This window comes from Citrus clementina, unplaced genomic scaffold (genome assembly GCF_000493195.1).
Source record: "Citrus clementina cultivar Clemenules unplaced genomic scaffold, Citrus_clementina_v1.0 scaffold_3, whole genome shotgun sequence".
Lineage (NCBI taxonomy): Eukaryota > Viridiplantae > Streptophyta > Magnoliopsida > Sapindales > Rutaceae > Citrus > Citrus x clementina.
The window spans coordinates 3,700,364-3,722,174 of NW_006262339.1; the positions used below are offsets into that span (position 1 = coordinate 3,700,364).

Consider the following 21,811-nt stretch of genomic DNA (forward strand, 5'->3'; position numbering starts at 1 on the left):
TAGTATCCCATGTAACCCACTAGTGTTAACGCAATCACTGAAAAAGCTCGTCACTTTTAGCTACCTAAACTGCATGCAAATTATCTCTATATCGTAAATAAGATTAAACTTCATAATATATGGTTGGTTCACTTGTTTGTGAAGCAAAGAAAAAGCAAAAGGGACTGTTGTTGTCAATTGTTCTCTGAATACTTAGACTTGGGGTGGGTAAGTTAGGCTAGGATTAAAATAAGTTGCATTGCATTTTTTTATTTTTTTCTTTTAGTTTGTCCCTTAGTTTGTTAAAGTAAAGGATTCCCTTATTATAAAATTGCTCATATGTATACATAAAGAACTAATTTACTTTGCGCAAATACATATACTCAATTTCTAGTTTGAGATTTTATTAATATTCAAGACGAGTTTATAACATTATAAATTATTTTATAATATTATACACCAGCTTATAACGTTGTAAATACATCACAAATTTTAACAAAATCCAAAATTCTCAAAATAAATTTTTTTTATGTATATATATATATAGGTATAAAGTCTTTTTCTAATGTAGGTGCCCTCATTTTTTTTTTCCATGTCAACATGCTTTAAAGTCATGTTATTTAAGAGAATTAATTTTTAATGTTATTAAATCTCACGGCTTAAAAGTGTATTCATAAAGAATGAGGGCGTTCGCACCTAAGAATGACTAATATATACATGTGTGTATATATATAACAAAAGTCTAGTTTATTTGTATCACAAGGCATGTTACATATTCTGGATATATGCTTAATAGGAAAAATAGTAGAATGACCCTATTTCTCTTATGCATTACGTATATTGACATCAGTAGTTGATGAAATACGTACTTGTACAAGACAAAGCATAAGGAAGACAACTTTTATTGAAAGACAAAATTCTGAAAAACTAAAGCTTGAGCACAAACTGACTGAACAAGACACAAACACTAAGCAAACAAAGACATAGCTATCGGAACATGACTACCTTTGACGCACAACGAAGACTGGAAATGAATGATCTTGCGAGGGTACTTCCACTTGATAGCGACCACCCTCTCCAAACCCCTTGAGCAAACTGATTCCTGCAATACTAAGGTAAATACAATGTTGGCACAAGAATAAGAGGGTATTTCTTACTAACAGTCAACCCGAAAACTTCAGTCATATCCAAGTCCTCATTAACTGCACCACCAGGAAGCTTCCAGTCAAACCAATATAAAAGGTTGGCCAACAGATACTCAGCTGCAACTTTTCCAAACAACATCCCAGGGCAAATTCTTCTCCCAGCACCAAAAGGAATGAATTCGAAGTTTTGGCCATTAAAATCAATCGTGCTGTCAATAAACCTATCCGGCAAAAACTCTTCTGCTCTATTCCACACCTTTGGGTCCCTCTGAATGGCCCACGCATTTATATATGTAGTTGTGTTGGCAGGAATATCATAACCTCTTAGATTGACACTTGTTGACGTCATCCGAGGAAACAAAATAGTACCTGCTGGATGTAACCTTAGAGTTTCTTTGATGACACATTTTAGGTAATTCATCTGATTGATGTCATCCACATTTATACTTGATTTGTGTTTCACCACTCTCCTTACCTCTTCTTGAGTTTTCTTCATCAACTTTGGATTTTTAACCAGTTCAGCCATTGCCCATTCTACTGTTGCTGAAGTTGTCTCTGTCCCTCCCGAAAACATGTCCTAAAAGATGAAATAATAAAACCTCAATTTGCCGCCTATGTATTATTATCATGCAAGTGTATAAGTAAGTGAGATTGTAATTGATAATTATTTAATAAAAAAAAATCTTGTTACTATATAATATACAGCTAATAATACATATGCTTGTCTGATATATTTTTAAATGTAGTTGTACTTAAATATGCAGAAATTCTAAATCAAGGGGAGAGAGATACCAAGAGAAGTGCTTTAAGATTGTCTTGATTGAGTTCTATCCCAAGCCTGCCATCCTTTTGAAGTTTGAGGATTGTATGCACCAAATCTTTTTCATCAGACTGGTCATTATCTTCATCACTTATTTCTGATATCCTGTGCTCTTCAATCACCTGATCAAACAAAGCATCAAATTCTCTAGCGGTTGCTTTCAAGCGACCAATGCGTCCCGTAACGACATCCAGCCATCCCAAAGAAGGAAACAAGTCTCTATAACAAAAGGATGCTGATTGAATCATCATCCTTCTTGATAACTCCCCGAACTTATTGCTATTACCTCCAGCAGTTTCTTCTTCAACCCTCCGACCAAGAACGGAACGGGCTATTACGTTGTTGGCAACAGTTTGTAGCATCTCAGCCAAATTAACGGAACCTCCATTGAAACACGAAGAACGAATTTTGTTGGTCATGATCGCAACCTCCTCTTCATTTACATACTGCAATGATTGCACTTTCTTATTACTCAAAAGCCCAAGAACACAAGCCTTCCTACCTTCTCTCCAGTATTCGCCATAATTAGAAAAACCAATGTCTTTGGAGGCATAAAAGATGATGTCTCCAGCTGTGTTTTTGGGACGGTTCGCGAAAACAATATCATGATTCTTGATAATTTCTCTAGTTATCTCAGCTGATGAGACAACAAGAGTTGGAGAATGACCCAAGTGCAGGAACATCAAAGGGCCATACTTGTTGGATAGAGCTTTGAGAGAGCGATGACGGAGAGTGCCTAGCTGGTGAAGGTTTCCAATTATGGGCAACCTTGGTGGGGATGGAGGTAAGTTGAGTTTGTTTTTATTTCTGCTGTGTTTGAGGCGCAAAAATAGAAATGGAAAAAGAAGAAGAAGAAAAAGAAGAACAGACAGTAACATGTTGCTGTAACGAGTTGATATAAAAGAAGATTGCTTGAAGTTGCAGATCTTCACGTGGGATTACTACTCACCTAAAGCTTCGGCCATATATATAGGAGAACGAAACTTGAATCTCTCAATTTTTAGTATTTTTCATTTCGAAAAGTCCAATTTTAATACTTTAAGTTATTGATATCTTATGTAAATACTAATCTTTGGTATTTCAATTGATTGAGTATTCAATATCTCTACAAATCAATACCAGTTAGTTTATTTTTGTAGGCCCACGTCAGCCTAGTTCACACTTAATCTTAAGGTCTGTCGCATTAAGTTCATAAGATACACAACACATTCGGATTCTCTCCTCTGTTTTTTTTTGCTCCTTTCGTCTATCTTTTAACTTTGAAAAATCTAATGATACTGACATTTTTTGAAGAATCATTTAGCTAAATTTTTGATTTACTAATTAGTAAATTTAACTTATCTTATTTATTCGGCCGCTAACCCCCCTTAAATTTTTATCACAGTTCCTATTAACATTAATAATTTTCACAAGCAAAGTATTACATCTCTTCACCTTCACATGTGCCAAAACGACTAAAACTTGTAAATAAATCAAAGAAAGTTTGACAGACTAAAAAGTACATAAGAAAAAATATAGTATGAATTACAAAAGCGAGCCGCTCTTACATTTTATTAAAGTGTGGGATACTTATATATATACGCACACGCGCGCAAAAGTATTTGAACTAAATGCCTATACTCAATGGATGTAGAGACTAGAGTTAATGACATTGAGCTTTATGAGAGTTTTGAAAATTTTGACAAAAGCTACGAAACAAATGAATTAATGGTACTTTAAATTTGGTCACGTATGTAAGCTTTGTCTCCGTCAAGGAATGAGATGTATTAAATATTTTTCCATCATCCCTTGTGTTGACTTGTCGGATATGTTTGATTGCTTGTCATTTGTATTGTCTAGCAATGAAATTCATTTGTTGGTAATGATTCCGTGGATTAAATAGTGTGCACGTAACCAATAGTTGTATGAGCATGCGGTGATGGGGCCTCAACAGGTTCTTGCACGAAAGGTGTATGGAACTCTTTTGAAGGTGCAAGGAAGGTTTCAAATTTCCAAATTCTGAATAATAATGCTACTGCTTGGGAGGTGTCACTGTCACCTAAAGGGTGGTTGAAACTTGATGTTGCTGTTGATGTGCGCAGGAGAATTGTAGGTTATGGGGGCAGTGGTGCTCAATCACGAGGGAATTATGATGGTATCAGGTGTTCATATATCAAGGAGTTTATTTGGATGATACTGATCTTGGGGAATTTGAAACCTTGCGCTTTGGTATACGGTTTGTTAGTGAGACTGATTTGTTTTCATTAGTGGTTGAGTCAGATTTTCTACAAGAGCTTAAGTTGGTTTTGAGTCAAAATGGTATTCGTAATGAGTTGTTTGGTTTATGGTGCTGATATTCAATGTTTGCTTATGCCAATCCGATCAAGAGTTTGTAATCAGGCATTGGACGCGCTAGCCAGATTTTCTTTGAATTGTTTTGTGTCTACTGTTTTTTAAAAAATACATATATGCAAAGTTTATATCATAATATCAATAATTGTTGATATTGATATTACATTATATATATTATGATATATAATTTCATTGCGCTTATTAATCATTACTGATTATACGCCACGTCATTTAATTAAGATATAAATACGTATCATAAATGCACAGGATTATTGTGGGTTATTTGATTTTTTTTTTTTAAATTCTTTTTCTCAAAGTTGGATCCTACTTTTTTTCAACTCTTATGTGCCCTCCTCTTCAAGGTATGAATGATAGCTCCATATATATATATAATAGATGATACATCTTTTGACTTGACTTGTTTGCTGAGTGGTCGCAAACCGCATGCATGTGATTTTTTTTTTTCTTAATAATGCCAAAAGTTTACAATTATTAAATCTTGATCGGTTATCAGTGATAATATTCCTTAATCTCGATTGCTTGTGGTTCTCAACGTGTCAAGAAAGTAAAAGTCTTCTTCATATGATGCAGTTAGCGTTATAATCAAATTCTTATTAGTAGTAATTAATTATCTATCTCCCGTCAACTATGGGTATTGATCTTTTAAGTATAGTTATTTTTATAATCAATTTTCGTCAAGTCCGTTATTTTTTATTTTTTATTCCTTTTCTAATAGAAGAACTCTAGGTCTTGTAGATTGTAATTTTGTCAACAATTTTAGTTAGAATTAATCTCCAGTCAATTCTATGGCTATTATATTGTCAGTATACCAATGCTATTATTTTCAATAGAATGACCTTAAAAAAATTATATCTTAGACGTATTTTCAATTGCTGAAAAGATAACAATGCCCAACAAGTTGAAAAGAGATTAATTCGAACGACCACTACTGAAAAATTAGCAATATCCAAAGTTGATGGAAGATTAAGAATAACCACAGCGGGCCATACTTTAATGCCGTCACGACACCAAAGACATGACAATTCTAAAATTACATATAAATTTAATACAGGTACAAATAAAATGTGTAAATGTAATGTAAAATAAGTTAGTTAATGATAATTGTTCAAATGTATCCAAAATTAAACATAAACTAATTTAATAAACTAAGCAAAAGACATGTAAATATAAGGTAAAATAATTGGTAAGTTATTATATTATATTTGTAAATACAATAAAAACTTACAAATATGTTATAAAACTTATAAACTAACTTTAAATTTATATCACTAATTGAAAAAATGAACTTACTATAAATAATAGGCAAGTAAAACACGACATAATATTTGTAAAAGAAATAAAAAAAAAGTATTGGTGATCTATATCCCAATATAAAATAAAATATAAATTTTTATGCATGCATTTAAGACATATAAATATAAGGTAAAATAAGTAAAGTAATAGAGCATTGTTAAATTGTATTAAATAAAACTAAAACTTATTAGGCAACTAGTAAATCAATGGCGCTTACATGTTTGGCATTAAATTTTTCCTTTTTTTTAAGTTTTATATACTTATGTGTATAATGTTGATTATTAATAATGTTGTTTTACAATTATCAGTTCTTAATAGTTGTAATTAACCTCCAATCAATCAGATTGATAATATTATCGATTTTTTTTTACTGTCAACAACTGATTTATTGATAAGCTCTATACTCGGGAAAGCACCTACTAATTGGATGGTAAATTTTTTCCATTCATATAAGGTTCAAGTTACTCGTGTGTATGTATATGTGATAAAATAAATTTAAATATAAAAAAAATTGGAGATAGATATGGGTCGTTCTGAGCTCATATATCACATTTTGCCATTAATCTAGGAGGATCCAACATATTTTCTATTGTAAATGAGTATATTAGGGGAAAAAGAAAAAAAGAACTTGCAATTCACGGTGAATTAATAAGATTCGACTTGCTCGATCACGACAAATTAAAAAGATCCATCTATTTTATGCTCATATATATTAGTTTCACCATTATAGTTCTAATCTAACAGATTTGTGATTGTAACTATCAATAAATTTGTAATGTAATACGAATATAATTTGTAAAATAATATGATTGGTAAGTCATTCACTTTCACCAATATTGTCTTTTTAAATCAACATATTTAATTATGGGTAATATCTCACAATCGGCTGACTCAAGCATGGATGAAGCACAGTTCAGCTAGGAACAAACAACTCTTTCAAACGCTAAAAAGGGACCACTTTCCCGACAAGCTAGGTGGTACCAACTACCAAGAGGCTATTTTTTTATAAACCAAAGAGAAACCTCCCACAAAAAGCGGGATGAAAAATACCAAAGAAACTTAAGGTTGATAGAGTATTATTGATAAAAGTAATGCTCCATGAAAGTTAGAGCATGACTCAACCGGAAAGTTAGAGCACGGCCGCATGAGGAGTACGAAAATATTAGAAAACTAAAGGCTCATAGAACACTAATAGAAATAACGGTACACTAAATTTGTTTTATTGTATTAATTGGTACTTTTCAATTGGCACTGTCAGACTGTATAGTTATTTATTAGCATTCTATCATAGCTCTTTTTTTTTTTTTTGGGTCTAAATATCAATGCTCACACAGCTTCCAGGGCCCTAATTTTTTCAAAAATTTTATTTTTTTTAATTTCAACCAAAAATTGGCGTTTTTCCTTAATAAAATTTTTTATTTGGTCGCTTTAAATAATATACAAAAAAATAAGTTCAAAATCATATTTTCATCACCAAAATCATTCTGAATGAATGCTAATTTAAAATTAAATAAAAACACCCTAAGAAAATCAAATTCTTTATGTAAAATTAAAATGAAATTATCCCTCAAGAATATCCAAAGATAAATAGCCACCACAAGTTTTTGATAATATCTCTACATCTCCTCAAGTTTTAATTTTATATTGACCAACTATTTTCCTGTTAACTTCAATAATCATTGTTAAATAATCTAAGATAGAAGCATATTTGCCCTTGAATTTAGTTAAAAAGGTGAGACAATAATTTTATCATTTGTTTTTCATTTTAGGGGTAAAATAATATTTTGTCTTAGATTTTTTCTGTGGTGATTAATAAAGTTAATAAAAAAGTAGTTAGTTGATATAAAATTAAAATTTGTATTATTGCAAAGATAATAGTAGAAATTCATAAGGGCTACTTGCACTTTGTTGAGGTGATTAGGAGATAATTTTCTTAAATTAAATTTACCCCCACTAAGTTTAAATTTTGGCTAGGACACTAATTTCTCAAGTAGAGTATAAAGCATGCATGATACCATGATTCCACAAAGAGATCCATCCGTTAACTTTCTCGCCTCGAGTAAATCGCATCAACATATGACATACACGTAATAAAGGTCGTCCTAAGTTATAAATAATGTAATTAACAGCTGCCACATAATAATTACAAGGGTGGGGCTATTTAAACCCACCAAATTACTCACTAAGCGCACTTTTGAAAAAAAAAATTTATGATTAAAACACCCCTGAATCAAATTATAGTTATGGATATTAAAGTATAATAAAAAAGAAAAAAAAAACAAAATTTTTACTCTTTCAACCCATCTTCATATTCAACATAATTTTATTAAACTCTAATCATATTTTCATTAAATCCTAATCAATCAAGAGGTGTGATTCTTCTGTCAAGCCATATATTTTTAAAATATTTTAATGTTTATTCACTCTTTAAATGTTTCTTTCTCATGGTATTGCTCTATCACATGAAAAATTCATGAACAATCATCGTAAATATGCAATTCTTAACTAAGAAATCAAGCTTGCTGACATAACTTGATGATAACAAACCTGAACAATGGAGAAGCATCCATTTTGACTCTGTTGATGCGAGATTCTGGTTGTCCTCGTTCTACGACCAGGGTCTCTGCTCGATCAACTTCACTACGACCAGGATCTCTCCTCGTAAAGCTTCTTCTCCAGAGGTTCCTGCGCACACAGACAGGTCAGAGTACGCCGGTTGTTTTCCCGGCGTAAACCCTCCGACGCTCAAGTCAGATATGAAGGTTCTGGGAACGCTTGCCACAAATCTTATGGCTCTTAGGTTGTTTTCTCTCTTTTAGAATTTCCTTTATCTCTGTTATATCTCGAAAATGCTAACCATTTTACCTTCGTTGGCTACCTTTTTATAAGCTTCCTCTGAATCCTAGTTTTTCGCAGTCTACGCCCGTTATCCTCCCACCTCTCGAACGTGGATTCCCCATTTCCGTAGTTGTGGGTAGTTGCGTGGCCTTCGTGCCTAGATTCTCGGGCTGGAGAGCATGCCTCGCCAATTGTCGTTGACCGGGTCTCCTCGAATCAACCCTTAGCAAGAATACAGCAGGAATGACTTTATGCTTCTTATAGGAAATTGGCCTCGCGGATGTCGTGCTCGTGGATGAGCAGGATATTCCTGGCCCTGTTCCCCTGCTACCTGGCTCTTACAGGACACACCTGCTCGCAGACTTCTGCCACCAAACATCTGCTCATCACGTCTGGTCTCACCGAAATATTTCCCTCAAACACCGGTCCCCCAGTTTCTGGTGTTGGGTAATGTAATGGACCAGCAGTAGAAACTCAGTGGTTCTTGGTCGCGTGGGACTGGAAAAGGCTGCCAAGGAAAATGCCCAAGGGGTGGAGCCAATCGTGATTGAGGAGGAAAGCTCTCCTCCTCGTGCAATCCCTGCTGATGTTGGCGAGGCGAGCACCCCTCCCGGCGCAACTGGTGATACCCCCCCGCACTTGAGGAGGCCCAGCTCGCCGACGCTGCTCGGCTTACTGATCCACCATCTTCTTGATGTATTTCTTGTCTTGTAATGAACCATGTTTGTGAAGATTCTCTCCTCTGTTAATTATTAACAAATTAAAAAATGTTTTCTGATTACTTTCTTGTGTTGTAATCATGAGTTATTTTTCGTTTGAGAATCTGCTCGTCTTCGTCTGGTCGAGCAGGATCGGGCTTGGCATATAGTTTTGCCACCTGCCTTAGAAAATTTTCCGATGTTTGGGATTCTGCTCGCCTCCGCGCGGTCGAGCAGATCCTGCCATGTTTGGCTTCTGTCTCGCCATAAACAGGCTGTGAGACTTGACGAGCCTTTGCACGCCTTAGAAATTTTTTCGAATGCTTTGGAGTCTGCTCGCCTTCACGTGGTCGAGCAGATCCTGGCATGCTTGGCTTCTGTCTCGCCATAAAACAGGCTTTGAGACTTGGCGAGTCTTTACATGCCTTTGAAAATTTTTCGAATGCTTTGGAGTCTGCTCACCTTCGTGTGGTCGAGCAGATCCTGGCATGCTTGGCTTCTGTCTCGCCATAAAACAGGCTTTGAGACTTGACGATCCTTTGCATGCCTTAGTAAATTCTTCAATGCTTGGGATTCTGCTCGCCTTCCCGTGGTCGAGCAGATCCTGGCACGCTTGGCTTCTGGTCTCGCCATAAACAGGCTTTGAGACTTAGTGAGCCTTTGCATGCCATGGATGATTTCTTCAAAGCTTGGGATTCTGCTAGCCTTCTCGTGGCCGAGCAGATCCTGGCATGCTTGGCTTCTGTCTCGCCATAAACAGGCTTTGAGACTTGTCAAGCCTTTGCATGCTGTAGATGATTTCTTCAAAGCTTGGGATTCTGCTAGCCTTCTCGTGGCCGAGCAGATCCTGGCATGCTTGGCTTCTGTCTCGCCATAAACAAGCTTTGAGACTTGTCGAGCCTTTACATGCCTTAGATGATTTCTTTAAAGCTTGGGATTCTGCTAGCCTTCTCGTGGCCGAGCAGATCCTGGCATGCTTGGCTTCTGTCTCGCCATAAACAGGCTTTGAGACTTGTCGAGCCTTTGCATGCCTTAGATGATTTCTTCGATGCTTGGGGATTCTGCTCGCCTTCACGTGGTCGAGCAGATCCTGGCATGCTTGGCTTCTGTCTCGCCATAAAACAGGCTTTGAGACTTCACGAACCTTTGCATGCCTTAGAAAATTTATCACAGTTTCAAGTGAATGACATTCCTCGACGTTCCATTAATTGCAGGTTTTGATTTTACATGAACTTGCTTTGACGTAAAACATAAAAATAAAAGATAAAGAGCACGAGCAGAAATTGCTTTAAAATGTGAACAAGTCTTACTAGAAGTATTTTCGGAGGTGTGCTGCGTTCCATGGGCGTTTCACCTCGTGGCCGTCCGTGCGAACCAGCTTGTAAGCTCTGGGTCCCACCATCTGCTTGACTCTATATGGCCCTTCTTGTTTTCTACTCGGGTATCGAGGGATGTTATCTGCATTGCTTCCCTTGCTGCCGAGGAGTAGCAGCTTCTTGCGATCCTCTGGTCTCCTCGTACCACTCCAACTATCCCATTCACCCGGTACTTCAGAGCCAGATAATGGTTGGACAGCACCGCTTTGCTCATCCTCAGAAATGGCCGACCGATGATCATCTGGTATGGACCTTCTTCATCCACCACCACAAAGTCTAGTATCATAGTTCTTTCTGTCGGGGAGCTCCCAATTGTGATAGGCAGCTCGACCACACCCAGTGGGACCAGCTTTCCTCTTCCGAATCCCTTCAAGGAGGTATTGGTGTATTCCAACTTCAGGTCTGCTATTCCCATTTCCTCCAGGGTTGACTTAAACAACACGTCAACTGAGCTCCCTATGTCAACCAGTATCCTGTCAAACTTCTTGCTAGCGATAGTGGCCTTGATGACCAAAGCATCCTCGTGGGGGTATAGAATTCCTTCTTCATCCTCATTTGTCCACATAATTGGCACTTGCCTGACTCTTGCACGTTTGGCTGCTGGGGTGTTGAAGAATACCTCTTTGCTAGTCATGGCGTATCTAGCATAGTTCTTCCTCGACCTGTTGGAATCTCCGGCCAATGTTGGGCCCCCAGCTATCACCCTAACTGCAGGCTGCTCGCGCCTTAAGTTCCTGTCTCTCTGCTCCCCTTCACTTGTTGAGACTACCATTGGGAAGGTCCCATCTATAAACTCGTCCAGGTACCGATTTCTCACCAAATCTTCTACCTGGGTCTTGAGATCTCTACACTCTGCTGTGGTATGGCCATGGGTGCCATGGAACTTACAATAGCGTCCCCTATCTCTTCTGCCGGGTAGCTTTGTTATTGGGGCAGGGAGGTACAGTAATCCTCAGTCCTTTATGGCCTCGTACACCTCGTCCAAAGACATCTTCAATGAAGTATACCGCTCGTAGTCCTGGTTCTGGTCGATCAGGTGTACTGCCCTTTCTCTATTTGCTCCGTTTTGAGTTGGGGGTAGTAGCAACACTTCTGGTCTGCTCCCTCTACTGCCGTGGGAGTGTTGATGAAGACCACCATATGTCGAATCATGCCTTCTCCAAGGCTCCCTAGCTGGGGAACGAGGAGGCTGCGCCCTGCTGCGCTGATATTGTGGTGGCCTCTGATGAGGCTGGTAAGCTGTTACCCGACCTCCTGCTCCACTACCTGAGGCTTGGTGGTCCCTCCTCCTGATCGGCCCATTCCCTGGTGGTGCCCTCTTCTCTTTCTTTTCCAACCCCTCTAGCTGGTCAGTCTTTATCCGAGCCGCCTTTTCTTCCTTGATCTCTATGTCTCTTTTAGCCTGCTCGTATGCGGCCGCATATGACTGAATAGATAGGCTTCTCAAGTTGTACCACAGTCTTCCTATCTTCACTCCCTCTTTCAATCCCCTTAGTGCCTGAGGATGGTTGAAGGCTCCCAAATCGAGGACAGCACGATGAAACCTCTTGATGAATTCCCGAAGGGTTTCTTGCTCCCCCTGTTTCATGCTTTTCAGCTCCATCATGTCATCTTCTGGTGCCATCGCCCCACTAAACTGCTCTGCGAATTCCTAGCACATCTGCTCGAAGGTTTTAATGCTGCCCCGAGGAAGTTTCATGTACCACTCTCGTGCACGTCCCTCAAGGGATAGTGGGAACACCCTGCACCTTTGGGATTGAGATAATCCTTGTACCCCAGTTATGTCGTTGAAGCGCTCTATGTGCACCAGCGGATCAGTTCTTCCCGCGTATCTAAGGTCTGGGAGGCGGAAATCCCTTGGAATAATTGCCCTCATGATCTCTGCTGCGAGCGGTGATTCTCCGTCCAGCATTATCCTCCAACCAGGAGCTCTGCTCCTTCCTTGCATGTCGTCAATTATCTGCGCTAGTCTGCGCACTTCCTCTTCCAGCTGCACTGCACGACCAGGGTCACGTGCAGCAACTTGATCCCGCTCTTGCTCTACATCATGCAAGTGTTGCCTCAACTCCATTTCCTCTGTATTCGCCACCTCGTCGTCCTCGTCAAAAATCTGTCTTGCTGGGGACTGCTCTTCCTCTCTATGAAATTCTCCCCGCAGAGGTATGTTATCTCTCTCACCACAAAATCTCCCGGTGGTTTGACTTCTCCTCGTACTATCAAGACCTGGTGCCACTTAACCACCTCTCACCCTTTCCTCCTGGGTTACCCTGCGTTCACTCCGCAGCTCATGCAGGATGGTTGTCAGGGTCTCCATCTGCTTTTCCATCCGTTCCATCCGGTCGAACATGGCTTTTTCCCGTGCTTCACTGGCTATCTCCCTCAGCGTCACAGAATCGTTAAGCCTCAAATCACCTCCTTGTGCACTACTTCCTCCTGTCTCCATTGCTTTTCACTTGCTTCACTTCTCTTCTTGCTATCAACAGAAGCTTTTTGCTCAGCTCCCCACAGACAGCGCCAAAATGTTGATGCGAGATTCTGGTTGTCCTCGTTCTACGACCAGGGTCTCTGCTCGATCAACTTCACAACGACCAAGATCTCTCCTCGTAAAGCTTCTTCTCCAGAGGTTCCTGCGCACACAGACAGGTCAGAGTACGCCGGTTGTTTTCCCGGCGTAAACCCTCCGACGCTCAAGTCAGATATGAAGGTTTTGGGAACGCTTGCCACAAATCTTATGGCTGTTAGGTTGTTTTCTCTCTTTTAGAATTTCCTTTATCTCTGTTATATCTCGAAAATGCTAACCCTTTTACCTTCGTTGGTTACCTTTTTATAGGCTTCCTCTGAATCCCAGTTTTTCGCAGTCTACGCCCGTTATCCTCCCACCTCTCGAAAGTGGATTCCCCATTTCCGTAGTCGTGGGTGGTTGCTGAAATATGAGTGTGCAACCCAAGAGGGGGGTGAATTGGAATTTTAAAAATTATACTAACAAATCCACACAACAAGCAATCTAATGTTTTAATAAAAATTGAAAGCAATAAGTTCAATCAAAGCACAATAATTAAATATCAAGGGAAGAGAAAGCAAACTCAAGGATTTTTACGTGGTTCGGCAATCCCCGCCTATGTCCACGCCTCCAAGCACACCGGGCTTGAGGATTTCACTATCCAAGCCTTTCTAAGGCTTCAAACGTTTACAATTGACTTCAAGGTGTCAATGAACCTTTACAACAAGAGATTATCTCTCCAATCTCTTCACTCCAAGTGTTTCTCACACTTGTACTCTCACAATTTGATGAGAAATAAAAATTACAATAAAAACTCTCTTTAAGAGTGGATTTACAAATGATAGCTCAATGAAGATTTAATCTATGAAGATTTTCGAATTTGAAGCTCAATATAAGTTGTGTGCACTTGTTTATGCTTGCTTGAGTTACCAAAAATGAATTGGTTTTGAGTTTATATAGTTTGAACTCAAAAACTAGCCGTTATGCACATTTTTTGTCGTAACCGGCTTGCCGTTTAACCATATCCGATAAGCCTCTTTCGTTCTGGTGCTTACTGCCCCGTATCCGGCTTGCCGTTTATCAGTATCCGGTAAGCCGCTTGCTACAGTAACTGCTACAGTAAAACATTTCCCAAAATTTACAATTTGACCCCAAAACTTTATAAAACTGTAGTATGGCCCAAAATGTTATGAAACTTTGCAAATAAGTCCAATTTCAGAATTTCTAAATAATTCTTCGTTAACCCCAAACTTTATGAAATTATGACTTTGCCCAAACTTTTTAAAATTATATAATGACCCCAAAACCATTTAAATAATTTCAAATAAGTCCAAATCCGAAACTTTAAAAACATTATCAAAGCTTTTAAAATACATGTGGTTTGTTATCATCAAAATCAATATTTATAGCCATATAGGCTAACAATCTCCCCCTTTTTGATGATGACAAAACACATTCAAAAATTTAATTTTGTTATGAAAAAGCTCCCCCTTAATCAATGCAAGTTAAAAAATGATTTGAAAATAGTTTAATAAAAACTCCCCTCGCGTACATGCTCCCCCTAGATACATGCATATATTTTCATAACACAAATTAAATCATTCTCCCCCTTCATCATCAAAAAGAAAAACTTAATTGGCAAAGACAAAAGTAGCAAATTTTTATAAGTTTGAAAACATGTATTCTTCTCCCCCTTCATCATCAAAAAGAAAACTTAAAGGAAAAGAATAAAAATAGCAAATTTGTTATCCATGTTGTTCAAGTGGAAATTTTGAAAGAATCTCCCCCTAACAACAAGCATTACCTTAAATACAAGATAGTAATATACTCACAAATTATCATTATATCTCAAAATCATCAAGTCCTCACCATAATCATATATCATCAAAATCATCAAAAGAATACTCAAAGTGCATATTATTGTCCTCATTTTGACAATATTGAAATGATATATTATTTTGTCTCCCCCTTTGGACAACAAAAAAGTTCAAAATGCATATTATCCAAAAACATATTATATGCTCCCCTAAATATATGGCCAATTAAAATTTTAACCAAAAACATATCATATTTATCTCCTCATTTATCATAAAAAAAGATATATGCAATTGAAACAAAAGCATAAAAAATAATTCGATAAAGATATTACCAATTTTGTGCGAGGAAAAATTTCGGCAGAGTCTCCCCTTAAAATGCACAAATCCTCAAATACACAATATAGTTAAAAACGTTTCCATATAAGCTTAAACAATTATACCAAACCAACAACTCCATCCATTTATCAAGCGACACATATATAATTTTCAAATTCAATATGAATCCATATTTATACCAAAAAGAACATCTCAATGATTAATCAAGAAGCATATAAAAATAAAGCATGCAATTAATTCAAAGAGTCATATTCATTCTAAGAATTCAGAAAAATATCATCCAAATATAAATTATCCAAATATTAAACAACCATCATCCGTAATCCACAATTAAAACAATTATGCATATGAAAAGCCAACTGTCGTTGACCGGGTCTCCTTGAATCAACCCTTAGCAAGAATACAGCAGGAATGACTTTATGCTTCTTACAGGAAATTGGCCTCGCGGATGTCGTGCTCGTGGATGAGCAGGATATTCCTGTCCTTGTTCCCCTACTACCTGGCTCTTACAGGACACACCTGCTCGCAGACTTCTGCCACCAAACATCTGCTCATCACGTCTGGTCTCACCGAAGTATTTCCCTCAAACAGACTCATTTAGTTGAGCTTTCATCGTTTCAAAACTTCTGAATCGATAAATGGAAATTATATTGTTGAAAACCACCAACATGATGCACTATGAAATCATATTCCTTGCATAACTTTCTTCAAAAAAAAAAAAAAAAACTTTTTTTTGAAAAAACTTTCTTAGGACCAAAAAAATAAAAGTTTCAAAGAAACATTTATCATATGGGTTTAATGAGTAAAATCACTATTATTATAAAAATTGGGTTTAGTAAGGATATTTAAGTAGGTTTATTGAGTAAAATAAAAAAAATTTAAAATTTAAGGTTGTGTTTATTTAGCAAATGGATTTAGTGAGTAATTTAATGGGTTCAAATAGCCCCACTCTAATTAGAAAAAGACTAAAGTGAATCAAAGATTTATAGAACATTCAAATTTCCAACACATAAGGGACGTGCTAAGTGCATCAGTTGCACTGTGCAATTGTAACAGATTTCTCGTGGTTTATAATAATTTTTACGTTCATAATCACTGCATCAGCATCATATGTAACAAGTTTTCGTGATACATATGTAAATATTTATACACTATATATATAATAAAAAATTGTTAACAATTAAAAAAATTATATGTTACGATTGCACTGTCAATTAATCCAACGACAACAACTTATATAATGTTCTTTGAACTTGGGTTTTGGAAAGCCGAAGGTTGAAGCTCATAATTACTTTAAAAGAGACTAATATGGCCCCAGCAATAAATAGTGTTAATAACTTAATTTAAAGTTTCAAAAGAATAATTGTGATTCCAAGCTTCGACTTCATTACAGATTTTTTAACAAACAGTGACGCAGTTCCCAATATTTATAAATTATAATCAGGCAGCGGTATTCGTTGAGGGAGTCTCACTTTGTACAAAGTTCCAATAGTTTATAATCTCTTCAACCTAGTGAATTACTTAATATTAGAGCATGCATCCATGGACATGGGATTCGGACCCAAAACCATATAAAAATCCTTCTGTGCACTTTACTTTTATGCCTTTTTTTATACATTAATTTTATTTAATTTACCTTTAATTAATCTTGATAAGGCTACTAAAATTTGATCTTTCTCTATCTAAAGTTCCATTACATCCCAAATTCTAATTTACTGATTGTAACCATTAAACAAGAATTAAGCCAGGGATCAAGCCAAGGCATAGTTGAATCCCACCTTTTCACATTATTGGACTAATACAATATTAAAAAGGGAAAATGACATTCAACCCCCCAACGTTTAGGAAAATGGATAAAAAACCCCTCAATGTTTCAAAAAGGACTTATAACCCCCTTTCCGTTAATAAACACCATTTGTTTTAACAGTAAATTTATTTTTAATTTTTAATTACTATTATACCCTTATAATAAATATAAATTAATATATTGATTTGAGACATGTCACAATTAATAATTTTTTTAAAACTAAAAATTGAGATACAATTACATTTTTGCCCAAATTATTTACTATAAATTATACCTTTCTAATGATCAAACCTTTCATATGTGATTATTATTAATAAAATGAAATTTGATTAAACCCTTTTTCTTTGAGGAATCAAAACGATATTATTATTGTTAGAAAGGTATAATTTATAGTAAATAATTTTGGCAAAAAAAATAATTGTATCTCAATTTTAAGCTTTTAAAAAATTATTAATTGTGATATATCTCAAATTAATATATTAATTTTTTATTATAAGGGTATAATAGTAATTAAAAATTAAAAATTAATTTACTGTTAAAACAAACGGTGTTTATTAACGGAAAGGGGGTTATAAGTCCTTTTTGAAACGTTGAGGGGTTTTTTTGTCTCTTTTCCTAAACGTTGGGGGATTGGATGTCATTTTCCCTATTAAAAAGTAATGAACTTCATGTAAATAGCATCTACAATTGTTAGCCAATAGTAAGGCATTCCTCGTATATAACGATGAAAAATAAATAAAAGACTATTTATTATATTATCAACTCATATTTATGATGAAAAAAGGATTATTTATTAGATTAAAATCTAAGCTCTCCTGAGTTTTTAATAATTTTATTCTATGTGTCATTTACTATTAATGTATGGATAAGATTTAATTTTTCTTTTAAATTTATTTACTACCAATCAACATGTGAATGATTATGAAAAATTTAGATTAGGGGAGGACCTTAATATATTTATTATATAATAAAAAATCATTGATAAGCGTAGAATAGTGAAACGTAAATGATACAATTTTATAGAAAACATAAAAGGGTACAACCTATTTACATTAGATTTTAGTTTGGAATACTACTTAAACAAGTTAATTACTTATCTAAATTTTGATAGACCTAAAATAACAAATACAGCTCAAATAAATAAATAATAATAATAATAATGGTCCTACATCATCAGTTTAGGTGAGTATAATGCTGGTACAATAAGAAGAGGGAATTTCTTATGAACAGTTAAGCCGTGAACTTCAGTCATATCGAGGCTCTCATCAGCTGCACCATCAGGCAACTTCCAGTCAAAATAATAAAAAAGGTTGGCCAGCAGATACTCAACCGTGGCTAATGCAAACGACATTCCAGGGTAACCTCTTCTTCCAGCACCAAATGGGATGAACTCAAAGTCTTGGCCTTTAAAATCAACTGTGTTGTTCATAAACCTCTCCGGCAAAAACTCTTCTGCTCTTTTCCACACCTTTGGATCTCGTTGAATGGCCCAAGCATTTAGGTACACAGTTACTCTAGCAGGAATATCATAACCTCTTATGATACTTGTGTCGCGCGAGGAACCAAAAGAGGAGCTGGCGGATGAAATCTCAGAGTTTCTTTAATGACACATTTTAAGTAGGCCATCTTATCCACGTCCTCGATAGTTATATTTGATTTGTTTTTTTATCACTCTTCTAACCTCTTCTTGGGATTTCTTCATCAACTTTGGATTTTTCACCAATTCAGCCATTACCCATTCTACTGTTGTTGAAGTTGTCTCAGTTCCTCCCACAAACATGTCCTAAAAGATGAAATAAGGAAACTTAATTAGTCATCTATATTATATACATATTAGTACATGTAGAAGAGGAATCCGATATGAGCATCCACTGCAAAAATAGAACTATACATTTATAGTTAAAAGAAACACAAATCAAAATAAAAACACATATATGACTAACTGAAATCTTGTGTCACATATTTGTTTGCAAAAGTATAAATATGAGATTTAATTAATTACAGATATACTTTTACCAAACTAACCGTAAATCACAATTTTTCTGAAAAAAATTAATATAACATTAGGCAAGCACTAAAAACAAAATCATGCACGATAAATGTCAAAAACTTGATTAACTATAATTGTGAGAGAAGAGAGAGACCAAGATTATTGCTTTAAGATTGTCTTGAGTGAGCTCTATCCCAAGCATGCCATCCCTTTGAAATTTGAGTACACATGCACCAAGTCTTTTCTATTAGGGTGGTCATCATCACTTCCTGATATCCTGTGCTTTTCTATCACCTGATCAAATAAAGCGTCTACCTCTCTAGAGCTGGCAGTCAAGCGACCAATGAGTCCCGTAACAACATCCAACCATCCCAGATAAGGAAGCATATCTCTAAAACTAAAAGATACAAATTGAACCAATATCCTTCTTGATAATTCCCCGAACTTATTGCATTTACCAGCAGTTTCTTCTTCAGCTACCCCTCCGACCAAGAACAGAGCGGGATACTATGTTGTTGGAAACAGTTAGTATAACATCTCAGTTAGATTAAAAGAATCTCCATTGAAACATGAAGAACGAATTTTATCGATCATAACAGCAAGTTCTTCATCTCTTACATACTGCAGTGATTTCACGTTTCTGGTACTCAGAAGTCCAAGAACACAAGTCTTCCTAGCTTGTCTCCAGTACTCGCCATAGGGAGAAAAACCAATGTCTTGGCATCCATAAAGGAAAACATTTGCAGCAGTGGTTTTGGGACGGTTCGAGAAAACAATATCATGATTCTTGATAATTTCTCTAGCTATCTCAGCTGATGAAACAACAAGAGTTGGAGAATAACCTAAGTGCATGAACATCAAAGGGCCATATTTTTTCGATAGAGCCTGAAGTGAGCGATGGGGGAGAGTGGCTGTACCTAGTAGCTGGTGAAGGTTGCCAGTTATGGGAAACCTTGGTGGGGATGGAGGCAAGTTGAGTTCGATACTATTTGTACTGGGCTTGAGGCCGAAAAAATGAAATGAAACGACAAAAGCAAGAAGAAGAAGAAGAAGAAGAGAGAGTATCATGGTGGTTGTAAAGGTATGATGATAAAGCAATTTAATCGAAGCTGCAGTAATAGCTAGTACTCTTCCAAAATTTCAATGAAACGGCAAATAATAGCAGCAGCGAATGTGGTAAGCAGAAACTTGCCCCAATGGACTTTGGCTCCACCATCACGCTTAACCGCTTACATTTTTGTCTCATTAATAATTAGTACAAACTAACAGCCATTACCAGCTGAAACCAAAGAGATAAGATGGGCATTTAAAAAAAAAAAAAAGATAAGATAGGACAGCTGCCGGACACCTATCCTTGATGAAACAGCCCGAATCACATTGTAACGTTCGGAGAAAGCTTCTACATCTGCCATGCATACACCTGCAACGAACATCGATAAGGTTCAACACTTCCTTGAATTTTTTGGTTATTTTGAGTGTGTGTGTGTGTGTGTGTGTGTGTGTATGTGTGTGTGTGAGTGTGTGTGTGGTTAAGGCTTCGGCCTAGTGGGCTTGTTGTCACGGAATGAGTGTTTTGCGCAACGAACTCGTGCGGCACTTAGACAACTCTTGCCCAAAGTTGTTGAGTAAGCCTTTGAGCTTCTCGACTAACAAGCCTGGAGGTTTTTGAAAGAGCTAGAGAGAAAAGAGCAATTGAGCCGAAAGAGGAAAATTGTATTACTCGCAAAGTGTTTACAAGAGAGCTTACAAGAGTACTTGAGTTGTTTGCCTTAAATTTGATACTCAAATGCCAAATGCCATGCCCTATTTATAGGGAGGCTTGCCAAGCTCTAGAGTTCTTGAGAATTCTACCAACTTGCCTAAATATCAATATATTTACATATGTTAGAGATGTGTAGATAATTATAAATATGTACAAGCTTGAGATGTGCTAGAGTTTGCCAGAAAATTTTAAAATCAGGTCAAGCTAGCACTCTTGGCCTATTTTTGAGCTCTTGGACTGAAATTGTGGGTACTTGGGCTAGAAACTTGGGTGGTCCGTAACATTGTGATGTTTTATCTCTCACAACATTAGTGGATTAGAATTTTGCGGTACACTTTTTGTGCTATGTCTATATAATAAGTATAGGTTAGAATTTTAATAATGATTACGTTTGTTTAATTCTAAGCTTATGAAAATGGCATTTTCGCCGGGGCAACAACCATTGGAGTCCAAATCAAGAGTTCGTCCATACTATAATAAGAAAGTTTATTAAAGGGAAGGATCAAGATTCTTGTTTTCCTAAACTTTTACGAATCGTATACTTTATATAGTTTATGGGTATAATTAATTTTTTATTTTTTTATTTATTTTTATTTATATACCACTAATTATCCACATGTATTTTTACAAATATACTAAAATCACTAATTTTCTCACCCACGAGTATTTTGGATTTGTTATCTACTGAAGATTAGAAATCAAAAGAAATAAAACGTTAGCCGACGGTGGTGAAATTTGATCATTTTGTAGAAGCTTCGAAAATGATACATAATATATATTATATATGCTCAATCTGACATCTATACCCTAAATTACATCGCTTCTAAGACATACAATATCATGTACTACATTAAATACAAACAAAAGTATGTCTTTTTTTTTTTTGGCGATCTTGATTTATTGAGGTTTTCATTAAAAAAAAAAAAAGAACAGACAATAATACATAGTAGTTAGGGAGTTAGGGGAATATAGGTCCTGTTTTGAGGTGTTATACCTTTTAAGTTGCAGTTGCTATGGAAAAAAAGATGTAATCATAAAATAAAAGTTAATAATATGTAGTAAATATAAATTTTAAATAATAATTTTGACAAAATTATT

General features: G+C 36.2%; 1 protein-coding gene and 1 pseudogene across 1 annotated transcript; both read right to left on the reverse strand.

The window, feature by feature from the left end:
• Window positions 1-754: 754 nt before the first annotated feature.
• Window positions 755-2,893, reverse strand: LOC18047712 (cytochrome P450 71A1). The gene is made up of 2 exons (XM_006439885.2): window positions 1,917-2,893; window positions 755-1,701 (listed from the first exon to the last, which is right to left on the reverse strand). Exons 1-2 carry the CDS (start codon window positions 2,820-2,822, stop codon window positions 1,090-1,092), a joined length of 1,518 nt encoding a protein of 505 aa, XP_006439948.1. The 5' UTR covers window positions 2,823-2,893; the 3' UTR covers window positions 755-1,089.
• Window positions 2,894-18,126: 15,233 nt separating this feature from the next.
• On the reverse strand, window positions 18,127-20,019 carry LOC18047713 (annotated as a pseudogene).
• Between the last annotated feature and the right edge of the window lie 1,792 nt (window positions 20,020-21,811).